The 22,209-nt window shown below is 33.5% G+C and overlaps 3 protein-coding genes across 3 annotated transcripts; 1 reads left to right on the top strand and 2 right to left on the bottom strand.

Moving 5' to 3' along the window:
* Positions 1–1,308: 1,308 nt before the first annotated feature.
* On the bottom strand, positions 1,309–5,178 carry LOC134249469 (MKRN2 opposite strand protein-like). The gene is made up of 5 exons (XM_062731820.1): positions 4,941–5,178; positions 3,472–3,708; positions 3,257–3,306; positions 2,891–3,056; positions 1,309–2,442 (listed from the first exon to the last, which is right to left on the bottom strand). Exons 2-5 carry the CDS (start codon positions 3,690–3,692, stop codon positions 2,220–2,222), a joined length of 660 nt encoding a protein of 219 aa, XP_062587804.1. The 5' UTR covers positions 3,693–3,708; positions 4,941–5,178; the 3' UTR covers positions 1,309–2,219.
* A 137-nt stretch (positions 5,179–5,315) lies between these two features.
* On the top strand, positions 5,316–15,456 carry LOC134249468 (pre-mRNA-processing factor 6-like). Its single transcript, XM_062731818.1, has 25 exons — positions 5,316–5,441; positions 5,717–5,776; positions 6,077–6,161; positions 6,286–6,483; positions 6,796–6,890; positions 7,036–7,117; positions 7,236–7,364; positions 7,566–7,660; positions 8,234–8,298; positions 8,562–8,689; positions 8,854–8,980; positions 9,130–9,248; positions 9,458–9,620; positions 9,868–9,976; positions 10,220–10,289; positions 10,462–10,583; positions 10,997–11,090; positions 11,312–11,476; positions 11,792–11,893; positions 12,278–12,352; positions 12,685–12,818; positions 13,247–13,314; positions 13,663–13,801; positions 13,928–14,057; positions 14,410–15,456. The coding sequence occupies exons 1-25, from the start codon at positions 5,353–5,355 to the stop codon at positions 14,560–14,562; spliced, it is 2,796 nt and encodes a 931-aa protein (XP_062587802.1). The 5' UTR covers positions 5,316–5,352; the 3' UTR covers positions 14,563–15,456.
* A 3,448-nt stretch (positions 15,457–18,904) lies between these two features.
* LOC134249474 (uncharacterized) lies at positions 18,905–21,802 on the bottom strand. The gene is made up of 5 exons (XM_062731825.1): positions 21,777–21,802; positions 21,035–21,224; positions 19,610–19,705; positions 19,351–19,450; positions 18,905–19,231 (listed from the first exon to the last, which is right to left on the bottom strand). The coding sequence occupies exons 2-5, from the start codon at positions 21,222–21,224 to the stop codon at positions 19,003–19,005; spliced, it is 615 nt and encodes a 204-aa protein (XP_062587809.1). The 5' UTR covers positions 21,777–21,802; the 3' UTR covers positions 18,905–19,002.
* Positions 21,803–22,209: the final 407 nt, after the last annotated feature.

Genomic DNA, 22,209 nt, shown 5'->3' with positions numbered 1-22,209 from the left:
GGGCACTGTTTTTTCCAGGTCCCTTGGGTCAAGGTGGTGTTTCTACTGCTTTGAGTTGTTTGTGTATATGCTGCCATATCGATTTGAAGATCGGCGCATATTTTGTTGTTTTGTTGAAAAAATTGTGAATAAATGGCCATGACAAGTACGCCAAACATTAATTATTTGTAATATTTTAATTAGGCTAGGTCAATAAGGTCATTAGGATATTAAGTATCAATTTGTAGAAATTATTGTTATTGGTCTTCCAATGGTAAAGAACAATGGTTTGTAAGGGGTGCTTTGCTGTCTAAAAATAACCATAAATTAGTGTATCAATTAAATTATCATTGAACTTGATAAAAAGACATCAAGGGATCTGAGAAACCTGCTTCATATTTGGATATTTTCCTACAGAGAAAGGCATAGATAGCAAGTAATTTATTTACTTTGATGATAAATGTTGTGACCAACTTTTAAAAAACATTTCTTTTCTAAGTAGCAAAATACAAATCTCATCATTATAGACAACAATGCGTAAATTTTATGTTCTATTCTATATAGAACAATAGCCTAACAGATGCTGAATGGCGTTTTTCGTACATTTGTTACGTCTGAATTGTCTATGGATTTTTTTTCGTATAAACGAACATGACAACGAGCACATAGCGGGTGTGACCGATCGACACTGGATACTTAATCCTTCGTAGCACCTTATCCCATCTCGGTTTTTTTTTAGAAATACGTCTTTGGTCTGCTCCCATTTTGTATTTTTATTTTCAATGGGTTTTTGAGCTCGATTTGTGATAATTAATCATCTCTATATTGAATTTTAAAAAATCTTTTAAAAGAACATAGGAAAAGAAATGTCTTGAAAGTTTTCATTTAGATTCAATTTTATTCAAATCATTACCCCCGAGGTAAGATGGGGCCAAAATGGTATGTAGAGAAAAAATATTTAAAAATCTTCCTTAGAAGGTTAACAGCGCAAGTATGATTAGCTATATCGATATGGAAACCCAGATTATTAAACTATTCCTTCATGTTCGATCAAGTAATGACGAATCAATGCAAGATTGTTCAAATTTTGTAATATAGACACACTACTGATTGATTGATTGATTATTGTTGTTTAACGCCGAGTCTGCAATATTTCAGCCATATTTCGGCGATAGAAACACTACTAGTTAGAATTTGGGACAAAAATATTTTTTAGTAAAATTTTGGACAATCTCTGGTCTTTGGGGTCATAAATTTAGGCTACATGTATTAACTGCCTCCTCTTTGCATCTGCATGCTTGTATATTAATTCTGACAATCAAAAACCTAAACAATTTATTTTTTATTCAAGCATTCATAAAGCATATAAAAGGCATGCTTGAAGAAGATCTGATTTCCTTCAAAACAATAGCAAGTATTACATTTTAACCCATTTGTTTCAAATGTTTGATCAATATTTCTTTACATAAAAGAACCAGCAAATGAAATGTTTACTCACTAAAAATTCTTTTTATAAACACTTTAAGCAGTAATTTCAATATTTCCATTAATCAAAACCACTAGTTCCAAGTACATTGAAGCATTATCATGATTATTGCACAAATTTTATTACATGTTAAAACAAGTCAACAACTTGTAAGTTATTTCAAAATATCACAGAAATAAACACATCATAAATTTAATATAAAAACAATTGCTGCTCTCCCTCATCTTCAGAGAGGTGAGTAATTCAGACAAATTCAAACAGAAATGTTGATACTATTACCCATAAAATTAGTATGTTTTGGAATCTTCCTTTCATTTTAGAATTGAAGAGTTCCCAATATATGAAATACTGCATAAGGATTATTTTCATTCCATCTAATTTTTGCCCTTTTCACACTATTTCATTGCAAAACAGTTTTTCCTATTTGAAATTCACCCAGGCACAGCTGCATTTACGAGATAATGCTGTTAACTTTGAATCTGCCTCGTTCTATATTAAGTTTGCATTCGTACTCTACAAATTGAGCCACCATGCATGTCATATATGAGTCACCATGCAAGATCCATAAATGTCTTCAGTCAATGCAACCTTGATAATCCCAATAATACTAAATGAACATTAAGATTTGCGTCTTTCGGTACTTAAATCCACAACCAAAATATAATATTCCTTGTATCAAAGAGGCTATACCCAAATATACTATTCTTTGCATCATAGTATCTATACAATAAAATGAGGTATACATGAGTACATCCTATTTGGTGAGATGTTTGGTCTGGACATCTTGACACACAAATGAGTTCCTCTCCACGTTCCTGTACAATGTAATGAACTGTGTGACCTTTGACATCTGGGGAAGTATAATGTCATGGGTTAATGAACTTCTGCTCTCGGCAGACAGATTCTCTCTGCTGAATCCTACTTGTTTTAAAAAGTATATAACAAAGTCAAAGCAGTTGTGACTGTCCTCAATGTATCTGCAAGAAGAAATCAAATGTTTAAAAGTACTAGTATACAGTAAAACTCAGTTATAACAAAGTCCCTGGGACCTCTGAAATTACTTAGCTATATCCGTAATTCATTATACCCATATAAGAAATTCGTAAAATTTAGCTGGGGATGATCCAAGATAACTTCGTTATATCCATGAATTCGCAATATCCATGTTCGCATTAAACAAGTTTTGCTGTAATTTATTATCCATCTGAACTTTGGACTACAAGTTCTTCTTATTAAATGAATAGTAAATTCATGTTCCTTTACATTTCATAATCAGTAAAAATGAATTTGTTGAGGAAATAAATCTTATCTTCTAATTTTATCCTTCCAAACTTGGAAAAAATGCACATTTAGCTAGAGCAGAAAATTAGACTTGGGGATGAAATTTAAAAGGTGATCCAATTTCGCAATTTTTTGTTCTCTTACTTGGATTTTGTCCATATGTTAGACTGGGCTTGATGTTGGAGTGTGGCATCCCACACCTGGTAGATGTGTGGGTTGAGGCCTCGGTTAGACAGGGGGATCACTAGACACTCCTCCCAACCAGACATCCCCACATGTACACCACCCTCATCATAATCATACACGGTTCCTACACAATCATAAACTTTAAACTAAAGTATATATCACACATAATCATACACAGTCCCTAAAAAATTCATAAACTACAGTATATAACATTGTCAGTTAAAATGTCAGAGTTTCAAGTAATTTTTTGATGTTATATAAAATGATGTTACTTATCATATCATATCAAAGTTTGTTTTATTCAATCCAGTATTGTCTTCTTACCATTTGTATCTGTTACTCCTATATGAAGGTTAACAGAATTATCATAATCCCTGTAAATATCAATGAATAGAATATAAAACATACAAATAATACATAGCAGAAGTATTCAAATAATGAAACATTTGCAGTGAAAATTCTATTTATCTAATACATGTACTTTGATAAAAATCAAACTTTAAAAAAATTACAGTTTTCAATCAAATACAGTACTGTACCTTATAAAAGTGCCTAAAGTTGGTTTAACAACCAATGACACTGGAAAGTCCCCTGCTCTGTTGAGGGGGGAGGGGAGCTTGTAAGGGGGTATACGACTGGGGGAGTGGGCAGTGTTATAATGACAAAGGGGACACACAGAGGGGACAGCAAAACACAGGATGTTGGTGAGTTTGTCACAGTGTTGCCAGCACAAGACATCTTGTGTGTATTGCCTGGACATGGCGATGACCTTGTATCTGAAAATGGATGGGTCAAATTAGATACAGATGTCTGTTAGCCTTTTTTAAAAGTACATTTAAATTTAGAAGGTGGTTTGAGATTGTATTTAACTTTACAATTTCTGTACCTTTTCCTGAATATGTCAAAATTGACAACAAGTGGCCCATGCGCTACATTGCTCACCTGAACACTTTGTCTCAGAAGAAGCAAAAATCATTTCAGTATTGAAAGTTGAAATGTAAGAGTGTGGCCCCATCCTACCACAGAGGGAGGGGGTCATGATATTTGAAGAAACTTGAATTGACACTTTCTGAGAATATGTCCATATAAATATAACCTATTGTGGCTTTGCTGTTTTTGAGAAGAAGATAATTTTTAAAGATTTTTCCTATGTATTTCTATGTAACACTTTGATCAACCATTGTGACCCCACCTTACCCTGGGGGTCATAATTTGAACAGATTTGATTCTACACTAGCTCAGGCTGATTCAACATACATGTAAGTTTCATATTTTATAGCAAAGTTGTTCTTGAGAAGACTTTTAAATGATGTCATTAAGTTCGGGAATTTGTATTTATCTCCCCTTGAAAGAAGGCCTGGACCTTCATTTGAATAAACTTGAATCCCCTTTACCGAAGAATACTTTGTGGCAAGTTTATTTGAAATTGGCCCAATGGTTTTTCAGAAGAAGATGAAAATGTGAAAAGTGAACAATGACAATTAATAAAGACGACAATGATGTCACTGATGACTGAGGGACAGTGGACAATGCTATTGGTTATTTTTCCACATTAATATTGATAAATTGATATTAAAATATATATATATATATTGATATCCAAATGTTTTAATAAAGGACAAATGCATAAAGAAAATATATGACTGGACCTGGAATCGAACCCTGGACCTCTACATGACTAGTCATGTTCTCTACCACTGAGCTACCCAGGCCAATATCCATGGTCTATATAGCCTGAACTGCTACAGTCCTCCTCGTCCTTGAACTCGAAGACACATGTTCAAGTGCCCTTTCAGGTTTTACGAATTACAAATAAGGCAAACAAGGCCCCAAAATTGCTTATCATAAATTACATACAAGCCTGTGAAAATGTCTCACTTTCAACGCTATTTAAGTTAAACAGGAACTGATCTTTCGCTTAGGAAATTGCAAATCAATGTTTGAAGTGGAACTGGAAGATACCAGTTAAAAAGAATGTGAAAAATGTGGTATTAATGCATATACTCGCCTAAAAGTTGGTCCGCTTATCAGTCAGTTGTATCTTTTAAGTTAAACATGCATTTGTCATTGGGTAACCACTCCTTACACGTGAAATTTATGTTGTCTTTACATGACAAAATAAATTTGTTTCTTGATTTCCCTCTGGCGACAAGTTATTCGCCATCTTGTTTGGGTAGGTTTATTATGAATAACTCGTTCATTTAAGCATTCTAGACAACCGTTTCACATTACAGTTTTTATTCTATTATGAACCAGATATTATACTTACTATATAAACCACACCAAACTGAGACAGACTTATGATAAATTTTCTTTGTAACTCAATGAGGAATATACTTTTCAATATGAATGAAGAATGATTTATCTAAAATAAACTGGTTCCTTAATTTTAGTTGGATACCAGTCAAGAAAACGCAAAGATGTCGGTGCAGTCACTTGTGAGTGCTAAAAAGAAAACGTTTATTGGCCTCCCTGCTCCACTTGGCTATGTCCCAGGTCTAGGAAGAGGGTACGTAAAAGCACGGCTTAAGATATCTCTCTTCTGATAGATCTACCAGTTCTAAATTGCTTTGTTTGCTACAGTGCAAACAAAATGAAATTCTAGAATTTCCTCTGCAAAAAACTTTCTATAAACGATATAAAGCATACATTTGCAGGTGAAAAAAAATTAAAGTGCTTTGAATAATGTGATTTTCATTCCTTTTGAATTTAATACATTTCATGTGTAAGTGTAACTTTTTCTTTATAATGCCAATGTTAACTTATTTTTGCTTTCTTTTTTAGTGCAACTGGGTTCACAACCCGATCTGATATTGGTCCAGCCAGAGATATTGATGATATTTCGTGAGTATTAAAACAATCATTTTACATATATTTTGTTAACAGGGGACTTACTGTTTGTAGTTTTATCATTTCAGCTAAAATGTAGATAAATATTTTGGTCTTTCTTTTTCACCTTATTTGCTTACTTGAAAAGTTTTCCTTACTTCATCATTTAAAACCTCATCTTGTCCTTTCTCTGAATGCAATAATTCTTTCTTTAGTTTGAAACTGAGAATTTGATATGCCAGAAATGTTTATAAAGAGTTTTAATAAATCTTCCTGATTAAGACAACCATTTAACAATCAATATCATAATTGTAGTGATGATCGTCATGCTCCTCCCACAAAGAAAAGTAAGAATGATGATGAAGAAGAAGAGGATTTGAACGATGCAAATTACGATGAGGTACGAATCAGTGAGCAAATGCAACACAGCTCCTAATGCATGAGTATTTAACTTATCGCGATAAAAGTAAAAACTTAAATAACAAGTTATTACAAATAACATTGATTTTTGTCTGTCTTATCAGTTCACAGGTTATGGTGGAAGTCTATGTTCTAAAGATCCATACGACAAAGACGACGAAGAGGCTGATGCTATTTATGAGGAAATTGACAAGAGAATGGACGACAAACGCAGGGAAAGAAGGGAGCAAAAGCTGAAAGAAGAGCTGGAGAAATATCGTCAAGAGAGGCCAAAAATTCAGCAGCAGTTCTCAGATCTTAAGGTATCAAACGGGGGATAACAGGAGGGGGTGACCATAAGAAGTCTTTAGGAATGAGGAAAAAATGTTGTATACAGGGAAATTTTTGCCCTCGTTTTATTTAACCTCCCCCCCCCCCTTTCGTCCTCTTCATGGTTGGGTGAATTTAAAATGGGACAAAATTGGTCATACAAAAGGGAAAAATTTGGATGGTGAAAATAACCCTGTATACAGTCATTAAAAATAAATGATCAATTTGTCATGCTACTAAATGGTAATATAGATATGACAGGAATTTTTATGAATGGACAGTTTAATTAAATTTGATTTCCCTAGAGAGACTTGGCCGTTGTCAGTGAGGATGAATGGCTAAACATACCTGAAGTGGGAGATGCCAGAAACAAGAAACAGAGAAATGCACGAGCAGAAAAGTAAGACTTTTGTAAAGTAAATAGAAATTAAGAGTTAAGTTTTATAGTCTCAGCAGTGAGGTATCTTGGTTATTTAATTTGAATTAATGAAACTTTATGTGTATGTTTTAACTCTGGAATTTAATATTTTGATACATTTTTATAGATTTACCCCAGTGCCAGACAGTGTACTAGCCCGAGCTGCAGCCAGCACAGGGACTGCCAACACAATATCAGACAGGGACCAGGTCAGTTATTATAGAGTCAATATCCACACTACTTAGATCACTGAATTCTTTGCTGTGAATCATTGGTATAAAATTAGCTGAAAATACATTAAAATCTTGAAATTTATAATATTTACAGAAGTTTGGTGGAATGAACACTCCCTTTGGGGCCATTACCCCTTTGGGTACCTCAACACCTGGTGGTGATATTGACATGAAGAAAATTGGCCAGGCTAGAAACACACTGATGGATATCAAGCTCACACAGGTGCCTTCACTTTATAAAATGTTTAAACTCTGTATTTACTCTTGTAAACTATAATAAAATTGGCAATGTGTTTATTTGTATGCATAATGTAATATCTTATACCTATTATGATGTAATAACATGTTAATTAAACCTTTTAATGGCTAGGTATTGCAAATTTTCTGTGAAAAATATTTTTAATGGGTTGTATTTGAATGACAGGTGTCAGATTCTGTCAGTGGACAGACAGTGGTGGATCCAAAAGGTTACCTGACAGATTTACAGTCCATGCTGCCATCTCACGGAGGAGACATCAAGTGAGACTTCATTTACATACTGTAAACTACATTTACATACTGTGAACTGCATTCACTTACTGTAATCTACATTTACATACTGTGCTACATTTACTTCTGTAATCTACATTTACATACTTTAGCATACATTTACTTACTGTTATCTACTTTTACATACTGTTACACTACATTGACATAATGTAACTTAACTTGCATTTACATACTGTAACTTAAATTTACATACTGTAAAATACATCTCCATACTGGAAACAACATTTACATACTGTAAACTTCATTTACATTCTGTAAACTACATTTACTTACCATAAACTAACTTTTAACTACCAATTCTTTGTGCCAGTTGCTAATTCACAACAAAGAATAGTTATGATTGGGGTATCCTGTTTTTTATACCTTCTGGAGTCTTTATACATTGTTCAGTTGTTGCTCAAGTATCTTGCAGATATTTCTCTTACTGGTATAAAAGTTAGTTTTTTCCTATAATACATATGAAATAAGAAAAATGACTTCTCCAATAATAAATATAAAAGGTATTTTACATGAACATTTTGTACTTTCAACAATGTATTGCAGTGATGTAAAGAAAGCCAGGCTTTTATTGAAGTCAGTCAGAGAGACAAACCCTAAACATCCACCAGGTAGGTTATGTTTTACCATTCAAAGAATACATCTTCCAGGAAAGCTTATACAGTTGAAATTTGGTATATTGAACACCAGTATCTCAAAAACCTTGCAAAGTGATTTTAAAGTCACAACTGCTTATTCTGTGTTTTATCCTCAATATCTTGAATCCTTCCTTATCTCAACATTTTTTCTTGGCCCCATCAAGTTTGCGATAAAGAGGTTTGACTGTACATGGTTGTGGATTTGTAAGCATGTGTCTGAATTTTATATTATTCAGCCTGGATTGCCTCTGCCAGGTTGGAGGAGGTAACGGGGAAGATGCAGATAGCCAGGAACCTGATCATGAAAGGCTGTGAGGAGTGTCCAAAAAGTGAGGATGTGTGGTTAGAGGCCGCAAGACTGATGGTAAGAGATCCAGGGTGTAAAAAAGCAATTAAATATATTAGTTATATACCTGACAGTCTTAGATTTGTATATTTAGTCCACAGCATTCAGGTGTTTTCTTTTGTTGAAAATGAGTAAAAAATAATTAGTGAATTGAAAATGATCAAGTTTATGTTGTATTTTAGCCAGGTGACCAGGCCAAGGCTGTGATAGCCCAGGCTGTTAGACATCTCCCTACAGCTGTGAGGGTGTGGATCAAAGCCGCTGACCTGGAGACCGAGACAAAGGCCAAAAAGAGGGTCTTCAGGAAAGGTACTGAAAACAGTTCTTATGAGGCATATCTGTACCTGCTTTTTAAGCACCGAATCAGTGTTATACTTTTTTTAAAAATCCATCAGTTTTGCCTTTTGCCTATGCATTGTATGTGGTTGAAATGATTTAGATTTTCACTTTGTTTTTAGCACTGGAGATGATTCCAAATTCTGTGAGACTGTGGAAGCAGGCAGTAGAACTGGAGAATGAGGAGGATGCCAGGATAATGCTGAGTCGAGCCGTGGAGTGCTGCCCCACCAGTGTAGAGGTAGGCATGTTATGTATTACATTTGTGTTTTGTTTTGGGTATGATTAAATGAGTATTTGTGGTGTTTCTATGATGTAGTTACTTTTTTTCTTGGCATTGGGGTGGGGGGATGAAATACTGTCAACCTGGCGTAGTTGAAGCCCTAAAGTTATCTTTGATTTATTAATACTAAATGCACATGATTTTTTTTTTAATCACTTGATTTTTAGCTCTGGTTGGCTTTAGCCCGTCTTGAAAATTATGAGAATGCCAGGAAAGTGTTAAATAAGGCCAGAGAAAACATTCCTACTGACAGACAAATCTGGATCACAGCCGCCAAACTAGAGGAGGCCAACGGAAATAATCACATGGTGGAGAGGATCATAGACAGAGGTAAGGGAGATAATATGGGGAATAAATTATATTTGTCTAAAATTTTTCCTTTTTTTTTTATAAACATGTTTCATATGACAAGGTTCATAATATCAGGTCATTTTAATATCACTGAATAGTGCAAATGAGAGGCATCTACTTTATAAATTAACTGAAATGGATAAATTGTGTTGAGATGCTGATATTTAAATACAAGACCACAGGAAAGAAATATTTTGATTACTGTACATGTATAATTTTCTAACAGCCTTGAGCTCGCTGAGGGCAAACATGGTGGAAATCAACAGAGACTTGTGGATAAAGGATGCTGAAGACTGTGAACAGGCCGGGAGTATTCACACTTGTCAGGCCATCATGTTAGTATTGATTTATATCAAACACAAGAAATGATAGCAACCTGATATTAGAATACTATGTTCAAAGTCAATTAAATAAAGGAATACAAGTCATTTCTATCATTTTTTATAGCCATTATAATTTGTTTCAAAATATAGCATAAAAATCCTTTATTTAAACAATTGTCAACATAATTTTTTTTTGTTTCCTGTCATGTTCATGTTCCCATATCTATGAGTTTATCTATGTTAAATATTTGACAGTCGTGCTGTGATAGGAGTTGGGGTGGAAGATGAAGATAAGAAACACACATGGATGGAAGATGCTGAATCTGTAAGCTCTTCTTGTAACATTCAATCGCAAGTCATAAACATTGAACTGTTGTAGTGTAGCAGAATGTTAAAAGTACACTGGGTACAATAATAATTTTTATAAAAGTAGCATTTACATCACTATTCAGTTTTGTAGAGACTTGTAATTTATTAGAAATGAATTTTTTTTTCAGTGTGCAGCTCATGAAGCTTATGAATGTGCTAGGGCAATTTTTGCCCATGCTTTGTCCGTTTATCCAAGTAAAAAGAGCATCTGGCTGAGGGCTGCTTACTTTGAGAAGAGCCACGGATCAAGGTAGAATAAACACAGAATTTAAGTCATTTAATCTTTGTTTTAATCACCAACCAGGAGATTCCATCAAAATGTTCTTAACTGAATTGTCTACAGATTTTTTAATTTGCCCAATCATGACAAAGAGCATTCCTTAGATTGACAAAGGATGCTTACTCCTCCGTGGCACCTGATCTCACCTTTTATGCTGGTTTCAGAGGTCCATGTTTGCTGTTCTCCAATTTGTATTGTTCCAATGGATCTTTAACTTGATGATTGTTCCTTATATTTAGGTTTCATTAGCTCAACTTTGTTCTTTCATTTAGCCTTGCAAACACTTTATAAATACATGCATATTGGAAAATGATACCTGATGTACACTGTGTAATAATAATGGAAAATCTTTTATGTAGTATACAATGATTAATATATTTTAGGGAGTCATTGGAGGCTCTCCTACAAAGAGCTGTGGCCCACTGTCCCAAGGCTGAGGTTCTGTGGTTAATGGGGGCCAAATCTAAGTGGCTGGCCGTAAGTATTTCATTTCTGTTGTTTATTCTACAGTTTCCTTCAAAATTTGGATATTTTTACAGATATATTACTATTCCCAGCATTTGGTAATATTTGAGATCTGAATTCAATGAATAAATGCAGTATTTTCAAGACAATTTCGTTATAAAGATTTAGTAAATTAGTTTTACAACAAAAATCCTTTTTATAGAGTAATAAGAAATTATTTTTTCTTTAAACAGGGAGATGTTCCAGCAGCCAGAAGTATTCTAGCCTTGGCTTTCCAGGCCAACCCTAACAGTGAAGAAATCTGGTTAGCTGCTGTCAAACTGGAGTCAGAAAACAATGAGTTTGAGAGAGCCAGGAGACTGTTACAGAAAGCCAGAGCAAGTGCTCCTACTGCTAGGGTGAGTAGGTCATTTTATGCATAAGTTTTCTTTTTACTGTAAACTGTTATTGGTGTGCAAGAAATATCTGTTAATTTGGCAACCTATCGGGTACTTTAACTCATTGATATTAATCATTGTGAACCATTTATCTTGCTTTGTATTCCTAGTGATTATTTTCTCAATCACAGAAATTAATAGTTGCAGATTGATTACAAACTGACAAATTGTGAATAAAGGATGATGCCAATTATAGTTGATTTACAGAATTCCTTGAAAAGGTACTTCATTGAATTTAGAATCAAATATAATTGAATATTACTTCTCCATGTTTAGGTGATGATGAAGTCTATTAAGTTGGAGTGGTGTTTGGGAGAAATCAAGAACGCCCATACACTGCTACAGGAAGCTGTCAAACATTACCCAGATTTTGCCAAGGTTGGTGTGATATTTACTGAAAGAACAGGAAAAATGGGCACTATGTTAATAATTAATTACATGATGGATGCAGACTTGTGAAGATGAATTTTCATACATGTATAGAGAGGGTGTTTATATACTGTACATGTACATGTATTGGTGTATTCATGAATTAGGGCTACACACTTCCTCGCTGTATATTGTACACTGTATTTATAAATTAGCGCACCGTTGTCCGCACCAAAGCCGCTAAAATATAAAGCCTGCTTTTTTAAGTACACATACAGTATATTTTTATACACTACTTGTTAATAATATTGCCTTTGTTTATGGTGTACTCTGTTTGTTTGTTTTCATATTCAGTGCTTTTCTGACAGTTATGAATAATTTTATTTTTGACAGCTGTGGATGATGAAAGGGCAGATAGAGGAACAAAATAACAACAAGGAGCTGGCAAGAGAAGCCTACAATCAAGGGGTAAGTCAGGTCATCCTCAGTATTAGCAGACCTCGCAAAACTCTTAAAAAGCTCTTAAAGCAAAAACTTGGCGAAGAGAAAATTCAGACTTTGCAAATTGATCTAGTATCTGCACTCACCTTAACAATTGCACCATCAACTTATTATCTCATAAAAGATCAAAACAATCATTCTGTTTTTAATTGTACACATATTTAAGAAAATTTCAAGTAATATAATTTTTTTTCAGTTCAGTATCACATTTACTTCTTGAATAAAAAAGTTCTGCTTATATTACGTTCATATTGTATGTAATGAAACATAGTTATTTTCTTCCATGAACTGTATTTCAGTTGAAGAAAAACCCTAAAGCAATTCCCTTGTGGTTACTCCTGTCCCGATTAGAAGAAAAGTCAGGTCAGCTGATTAAATCCCGGTCAATTCTGGAGAAAGCCAGATTAAAAAATCCACAGTGTGCAGAATTATGGTAAATTTTTACAGAAGTAATACATGTTGAATGAGCATACATGTATTTAGAGTCTAATTTCAGAGAAAAACAAGGTCCAAAAGACAGTTGATTTTTATATAGAACACTGATATATTTACATCAAATATACCATGGAAATGATGAAGTGGTCCAAGCTTTTTTCTTATGCGAAAAAAGTTACATGTACATTGAACATGAAGTCCCAGTTTCTCTGCTTACTTCAATGTAAAATCATATTTCTTTGTGCTAAGATTACTTGCCATCACTTAGTCAGTGGATTATTGCTGCAAAGGAATACAATCAACTGTGGATACCTATTTGTTTAACTCTCTTTCAGGCATACTTGATAGATAAATGCTTACTGGTTTATTGATTGTGGGAGAAAACCCGTGACATCCTCATACAAACTCTCTTTTGTTGTATTTCAGGCTTGAAGCCATTCGGGTGGAAAATAGAGGAGGATTGAAAAATATAGCCCAAACACTTATGGCAAGAGGTAAAATTTGCAAAGAGAGAATATATTTTTTGTTCTAATATAGGTACTGCTACTCACCCCCTAACCCCCCCCCCCCCCCTCCCCAACACACACACCCTTTTTCATTCACCAAAATACACCAAGGAGCAAAATTTATGTACATGTATATTGTTGATATGCAAATGAACCTTAACAAGGTTTCTTTCTTCACTCTGTGTTCTGATGAAAGTAGTTAGAATAAAACTGCAGTCAAATTAAACTATACACAGTTTCTCAATTTGTCTCAGTACACCTTACTGCCATTTTTCATAAGCTAATTTTTTATCAAGTTTGAAACAAAATCATATAAACATCTTGTATTCTTTGCAGCCCTGCAGGAGTGTCCAAACTCTGGAATATTATGGGCCGAATCCATCGCCATGGAACCCAGACCACAGAGGAAAACCAAGTCAGTTGATGCTCTACGCAAATGTGAACACGATCCCCATGTACTCCTAGCAGCATCCAAGTAAGTAGACATGTAGCTTGTAAACATACATTGTGTGTTTGGAACATCTTTATGCGTTTGCATGTAATTAAATAAAATACAGGTTGAATGGAAACATAGTAATTATTTATCCCCTCTTTTTGTAAGGTATATATTCTGGGCAGAGAGAAAGGTAGCCAAGGCCAGAGAGTGGTTCAGTCGTACTGTCAAGATAGAACCTGACCTCGGGGATGCCTGGGCATATTTCTACAAGTTTGAGCAGGTTCATGGAGACGAGGTAAGAATTAAAATTTTTTTTCAAAAATAATTTTATAAATGCTATACATTGTTTTCAGAGAAGTAAAATGAATCAACCTTGTTGTTTATGTTATAAATTTGAAGTACAGTGATTTTCACCAATGTTGAAATCCAAACCAGTATTGAAAATTTTAAACAGCTCCTGGTTATAATACATGAGCATATGCTTCAATTTCTTTAAGATAAGAAGAAAAAAAAATGTTTTATTAATACCCTTCCCTAAACATTTAACGTAAAAAATTACATGATAATGCATTCTAGTCAGGAAATGACTGGAATGTATACATGTATTATGCATGTTTTTGTAAAAAAGAAACAATTTATATTTACAGGATTCTCAAAACGATATCAAAAAGCGTTGTATAAACGCCGACCCCAAGCACGGAGAGTATTGGTGTCAAGTGTCAAAGGATATTAAAAACTGGAGACTGAGAACAGAACAGATTCTGCCGTTAGTGGCCGATCTGTTACCATTACCAACGTGAAGAATAAGCCATAATGATTATAAAACTTCTACAGAAGGACTCCTTGTTTCAAGCAGTGCTCCAGGAATTTGTTTGTACAATGACTTGGGATGTAAAAGTCCTTAAATTGTTACAATTTAACATATGAGGTATTTTTTAATATGGACTTGTTAGATGGATTTTATACCCAAGCATTGTCAAGCAAATACGCTGCTGTACAAGGGTATTTGATTTCAGAATTTGAAATTCTTATTACACGTATTTCAAATATACATATTCTGAAAAATTGAAATGTGTTATTTTAGATACATAATCATGTATTTTATGTTTATGATTGTAATACATTTTTTAAGACTGTCTTATTTTCAATATTCTGAAGTCTGTGTTTACCTGAATATACAAATGTTGACATGTCCAGAGCATACCTTGAAGATGGAATGGAGAATAGATGTACAGGCAGCTTTTAAATGTATCTGAAGCAGACATTGCATAAAGATTCTATTAAGACAATATGTCCAGAAATGGAAAAATATAAGAGTTAATTTTTAAGATTATACAGTTTTTGTTTGCTCCCTGAAACCATTGGAAACTGCAACTTTGAAATTTAAAGTTTTTGTCCCTCTTGTCATGGGTTTCTTAGTTCATAAAAAATTGTTAAGGCATTTGAGAGAAGAAAACAATTTTCAAAAATTTATATTATATACAATATGTACAGGTAGAAGGCAAACTAGTTGTACTTTTGATATTTTCTCAAATTTTCTGTGTAATATCATGACTTGCATTGCCCTAGCATTTCACAAAGAATGAAACTACGAATTTTGGAATGCATTTGATTGACACATTTACAGAATAAATTTTATACTGAAGGGAGGTAGAAATTTTGTTGGGTATTAATAAAAAATGTTAAAATTATAATCCAGAAAATTAAGAGTAGATATGCAAGGAAGCAAAACCAACTCACCAGTATCAGTGGTGATAAGTTGTCAGTGATTGCTCCGTAATGTGTGCAGAGAACAAACGTGGTGAAACGTTTACTTTCACTGAATGTATTCTATTTGTTAAACTCTGAAACACACATAAGCATTACTGAAGTGATCAGAGACTGCTCTCTTGTGACCAACATGTATCGTGACTCCAGTTTAATTTCTCAAAGATTTTCTTAGATTTATGTCTTCTGCGTGGTGCAGTGGTTAGAGTGTCAGCTCTAGAGTTGCAAAGTAAGAAGTTGATCCTTACGTTGCGGGTTCGAATCCCACTGTGGGATGTGGAGGCCGGTCCTTTGGATGAGACTATAAATCGGGCTGAGGTTCTGTGTCGAAGTAGATGATAAAAAAGAACCCTCCCTGCCCAATGACCCTGAGTGGCGAATATACAACAAAATTTGTAGTTTTCCACCGGCAAGTGGAGGCGTCTCCATATGAGTGAAAATTTTTCTCAAGATACTTTAAATCAATACAATAAATTAATTTTTATCTCATTTTTCTAAAATAATTTAACGAGATAGTATAGATCTATTTCATTTATCGGATTTTCTAAAGATATAATTGTTTTTTTTAAGCACCAACTAAAGCACAGCTTACTTTTCGTCGTTTTCATAAATCTAGCAGACGTACATAGTAAAATAACAACCCTTTTCCTAATTAATATTCTTTTACATTGAAATGTATGAAATATATCCATAATATATACTTTTAATCTCTATTTTTAAAAGCATGATTTAATGAATAGATTAATTTTAAATCCTTATTTTGCTTGTGATAAAGAAAAAAAAATGTCTTTAACCCTACTAAGTACTGTTAGTTTTAATTAGTACAAAAGTACAATAGATATCTTGGATAGAATCATTGTCAAAATCACATTTTAAAGAATAATCTTGATGAAGTGGGTTCCCCTTCTACAATACAGGTGGCTGCTATCTGTGTTGGAATTGATTCTTCACATTTCGCATCAAGATAAAAGATCCAGGTGATAAAGAACAGGTACACTGATTCTTTTGTGTTTTCGTGGGTGAAAAAAAGTCAATACCATACAGTCAAAAAACTAATTAACGTTCTCCTATACGTTTTTGGGAGAGAGAGAGAGAGAGAAAGTGAATTTAGGAAGTTTCAAAAACTGAAATATTAAGCTTAAAATTGAAGACCACCTAAATAAGCGTTTCTTCGATCCATGCAATCATCCATTATCGTGGTTAAAACAATAGTTTTATTTACTAGAATTTAACTAAATTCAATATTATTACAGAGTACATATATTATGTAGAAATACTAGTAATTCACGTGTTGCTTATCACAAGACTTTTTCCTCACTAGAACTACAGTAAGAAACGTATAATTCAGTTATTATTATCCTAGAAGAAATTCAAATTCTTCAACTTAATCAACAACGAAATCAGGTCATAAGTTAACGGGTAGATTTTTTTATGTCATAATTGCCGCTAAGTTGATGGTACGGGGGCATCAGTGTTTTACAAACACATCTTGTTTCTTTATTATTTTCTCAAATTCATATATTTCATTGAAATAATTCATATTTTTCATAAATTTATTCCTTATTTTCTGTCTTAAATTGTACAAAATACAGATAAATCTAAGAATGGGTGTAATTAGTCAAATTACTGTAAAAACAAATTTACTATCTTATCATCTATTGGTATATGAAAAACGTCAGTCAGCACTTGACTAATGATAAATTGAATACGCTAACAAGGTCATTGTATCGACCATAGAACTTACGAATTGATGCCTTTAAACGAGACTGCTGATATTCTTGTTTCATCAACTTGCTTGTCAATAATACACCTTTTTTTAAACGAAGTTTTGGGGGCATATAGTTTTTGTCGTGTCTTCTGTCTGTCTGTCTCTTTGTCTGTCTGTCTGTCTATCTGTCTTTCTGTTTGTCCGCAATAACTTAAACCTTTCCCATAACTTTTGATTTAGTGGAGCTATAACTTCCATATTTCATATGTTTATTCCTTGTGAAAAGACCTTTCTTTGGGTATCATCAAATTTGACATTTTGACCTTGACCTTGGAGTTTGACCCACTTTAACATGAAAATTTTAAAATTTTACTTTGGCCATATCTTTTTAACAGTAAAAACCAGGACAATTATACTTCACATATGTAATGTTTGTTAAAAGACCTTTCACTGGATACCAACAACCTTGACCCTTTGACCTTGACCTTGTAGATTTCCGTACTTTTAAAAAAATTTTAACCTTGGCCATAACTTTTGAACGGTAAGGGATAGGGCTTTCATACTTCATATATGTAATCCTTGTAAGAAGGCCCTTCATTGGACACCAAGAACTTTGACCCATTGACCTTGACCTTTGAAATTGACCTACTTTTAAAAAGCAAACCTTGACCATAACTTTTAAAAAGTTGGGATTAGTGCTTTCATACTTTACATATTTGATCCTTATGACAAGACTTTTCATTTGATAACAATAACTTTGACCCTTTGACCTTGACCTTGGAGTTTGACCTACTTTTTAGGAAATTGAACGTTGACCATAACTTCTGAATGGTTTGGGCTAGGATTTTCATGCTCTACATAAGTATTTTATGTGGCAAGACCTTTCATTTGATACTAATCACATTGACCTTTTGACCTTGACCTTGGAGATTTTTGTACTTATTAAAAAACTTTAACATTAGCTTACTTTCAAATTTCACAATTGTTTTCCAGTGAGAATACCCTACTTTTGGTACCAATTAATTAAATTTGCAATTAAGAAAAGCTTAATCTTTGCTATGTTGCCATACGGGGGCATCAGCGTTTTACAAACACATCTTGTTTTATTAGAAATTGTTCATACTTAGAGCATGCTCTTGCGTATCGAATCAATTGAGATGTATACACTCCGTATGCAGGTGATGAAGGCATATTGCTGCATAAGTAAGGGAAGTTGACGATAGAAAAGTCAAAGTTATCATGTTTATCATATAGCTTGGTTGTTAGTTATGATACAGTGAAAATGTACGTCAGATTTGTAGGAGGGCATTTCTCAACGTAGAATTACCAGTTATAGGAAGGATTTTATACTGTCGAAAAATGATCTCTCTTGAAAAATATTGACCCAGGGTCATTTATAACGTAGAAATTCGACCCTTCGGTCAATATTCTACAGGGTCACTTTTCTTTGTTGCAACAGCGACAATGAAACATAACAATGCTAACTATGAGTTATTTAGCTTCTTAAAAAGGTTAGTAGGGGAAATTCTGGAAATTTCAAAAAATACATCCGAATAATCCAAAACCTAGGGCTTGAGTGATTGACAAAGATGAATGCTGTTAGCATGTAGAAGGGCTTCGATCTTTATTCTTTGAATTTGGTTATTGAACAAGAACAAACATGTTCATATCTATATCAGGTTTTTATTTATGGTCATATAGTGAATTTCGTACATGACAAAATAACGACCAATCTTCGTTTGCGTTTCATCTCCAGTAGACAGTCCTATATCATAGGTACAAGGACTCCACCTGGTGATTTTTTTGTCGTAGCTGGCGCTTTTGTCGTTGTTGGTGCATTTGTTGTTGTTGGTGCTTTTGTCGTTGTTGGCGCATTTGTCGTTGCTGGTGCTTTTGTCGTTGTTATGTTTCTTGGTGTGGGTATTGGTAATTCATCAAATTCAACGTCACACAACTCTATTTGAAATTTGTGGTCGTCCGATGGATCTACGCCGCTAAAAACGAAAAAAAAAATAGAGAGGAATGATATGAGGATAAAATAAAGGTAAAATAAAAGTATAAAGTCTCTATTCGTTTATGTATTGTATGGTATTAATTCAAATTTGATACCCACACAATTAGCTTTCTCAGGACTTTATCGAAGTGCATGATGTCAATATTTCTTCTGTAAGAGAACACATTAGGTATTCTTTCACATTTAACGAGTCGTTGTCCTGTAAAATGAATTTCATTTCTTATTTTAAAAAAATAGCAAATATAAACCCCGGAAAACGTATTCATTTACATTTATAACAGTCACACCATTTCTAATTTCACTTATATGTTAACCCAGTTCATTTTTTTTTAAATATGAACAATATACATGTAATTACCTTGTTTTTCGCAGCACTCAGCTATCCTCTTTGGATAGCCGCCCTGTAAATGATAGTGTTCACCAAATAGGGAGCAGTCGATTCCTCTGGTGGCATCTGTCACAAAAATGTAAGGTAATGTAATAATATATTGTATGGTGGGTATAGAAATGCTTAAATATCATTCACTGGACCTTTTCACACATTAAAAAAACCTAAACCCCCCCCATCCCTTTCTACGACTTATAGTCTAAGTTGCGACAATTATCTCTATTACGTTATATTATAATTTTATGATAAAATTCTAAATAATTATTTAAGAAAAAAAATATCTTTATAAAAAAAAATTACAGTGTTGAAATTTTAGTCGTAGTCGTACGCTTTGGGCCACAGGAATATGAAACATATGGCGATAACAAACAGTATTCAAAGATTAAAAGTCCATAAACAATTATACAAAATAGGAGCAGAGCAAACACGGACCTCCAAAAACAACAGAGGTGGGATCAGGTGCCATTGAGGAGTGAGCATCCCCTATCCACGGTCACACCCCCCGTGTGCTCCTTGTCATGATCGGTAAATAACATACAAATGCGTCGTCAATCCAATGTATAAATTAATATAGGTACGTTTCTTTCTCTTTTAAAGCATATGCTATACTGTGATTAAATTACAATTAATGGAGGTTCATTCCCTGTGCATTATAAAAGCACCGATCGGTCGAGAATTTACAAGGTTGACAAATTTACAATGTTGGCATGTAATGAAATCAAGAATAATTTAACTATTTAAAAAAATTGTTAAATCAAGAATTATTTGAATATATATCAAAAAAGTTTATCCTTTTGTAAAATTTGGAATAAAAATTCTCGACAAATTTGTAATCTGATATGACATATAAATACTTGCATTAAAATTTGTAATTCATATTATAACCTAGCTGATTTTTTGGAACAATTGTTTCAGTTGCAAAACTCGCACCTTCACACTAAATTTTGCTTTCAATGGCGAAATTGCACAGACGAAAGTGCAAAGAAGCGGAAGTTTAAGGGTGCAAGGGCAAAAATGCAAGGGGCAAAAATAAAATGCAAAAGCGTCCAAATTTTGATCCTTCAATTAAATCAATTAAGTCATATTATTCCTTGATTAAGGCGAACAGGCGTGTGGCCCTATTGTAACAATCATTATCAGCATTTTCGATTTTGAGTATAAATACGTTTTCGAATATTAATAACAAATTTACTAATATGAATAACAAGTGTTTTGATATGAACAGTTAATTTTCGAATATGAATTCAAGTTTTATCGTTACGCTGAAAAGATTTCATTTGTATATTATTTTAAAGTTAAATAGGCCATGATATCATTTTTACCACTGTTTATAGTACGTATTTATAGTTTTTATAATAATTATTACCAAGGAAAAGGACATTTATAAGAACTTACTAACTACTTCGCACTTCTTGTTTTCGCGTCCTCTTGGGACACAGAAGTGAATGGCGTCCGACTGCCATGTATCCTTCCGCCAACCGTGGCTGACTTCGTTACAGTCGCATCTGCGTTGAAAATTCACGACGTATCCATCACTTAAAAGCAGTTCAGAAACGCAGACGATTAGAATTATTGCAGTATGCATCTGAAGCAAAAAATAAATGTGCACAGCAAAATTTGTTAACATCTCACCCCCTTAGAAAAATAAATGAATGAATAAATAAACAAAATAATCCGGACATCATCAACCAAAATGTTGTTTTTTTTTTTAATTTACTAAGGAGAGTTTCTTACATTAGTTAAATACAAAGTTTCTTCGCCACGTTTTATTCCGCCATAATATTTTTAACCCGATGACATAGTATGCCGTATTTTGATCATTATACTTTGAAAGATATAGAATAATTTAGATACTGATTATATTTCGCAGTTTTATGCTTATTCTTGTTTAATAGAAGCATGGCAAATCACAGGAAATTCATGAAACTAAAATATCTTTGTTCAAATCGAAATTCCTTATTTCTCCCGATTCCTTTTTTTATGTAATTCTTTTTCAGAAAAAGATACATTTCGTACAGTTTACTATCGAAAAGTAATTCTTAAGGGTTTTTTTATAATACTAAATATTAATTGTAATGGTTAGGGGGGGGGGGGGAAGTAAAAATTAAATAATTATAAGAAAATTTAACATACATACCTTCTTTTCTTGTAGCACTGTTGGTTTTTGGAGCACCTTTCCAGTAGTTGTGTAGACCCCTGGGTTTCAGCTCATTTTATACATTTTAAAAAGATATCGATGTGTCCACCCACAGACGACAAAATATGATTAGTAAGCTAAAATTTCAAGCCACGATGACAAAAGATTTTATTTTTATATCTAAAAAAATATATCTTTGATGCAATTGACTTTCGTTTGATGAAACTAGTATTATCTATAATTACAAAAAAAGCATGATCGTATGCCCCTCCCCATTGTTATTTTGCATTGCACCATTAGAAGTAAATAATGACTTTGTTTCTTTGGTCGCAGTTTATAGCAAAATAGGACAAAAGCAATTATAACTTTCTTAATTTTGACATAGACAGCGGATTTTCAATAAAAAAATGGAACTTGTAAATTATCTCACCTT

Source organism: Saccostrea cucullata, unplaced genomic scaffold (genome assembly GCF_032062105.1).
Source record: "Saccostrea cucullata isolate Sc308-1 unplaced genomic scaffold, CSIRO_AGI_Scuc_v1 ctg3080, whole genome shotgun sequence".
Classification (NCBI taxonomy): Eukaryota; Metazoa; Mollusca; class Bivalvia; order Ostreida; family Ostreidae; genus Saccostrea; species Saccostrea cuccullata.
This window is presented reverse-complemented; position numbering and strand designations above follow the sequence as displayed.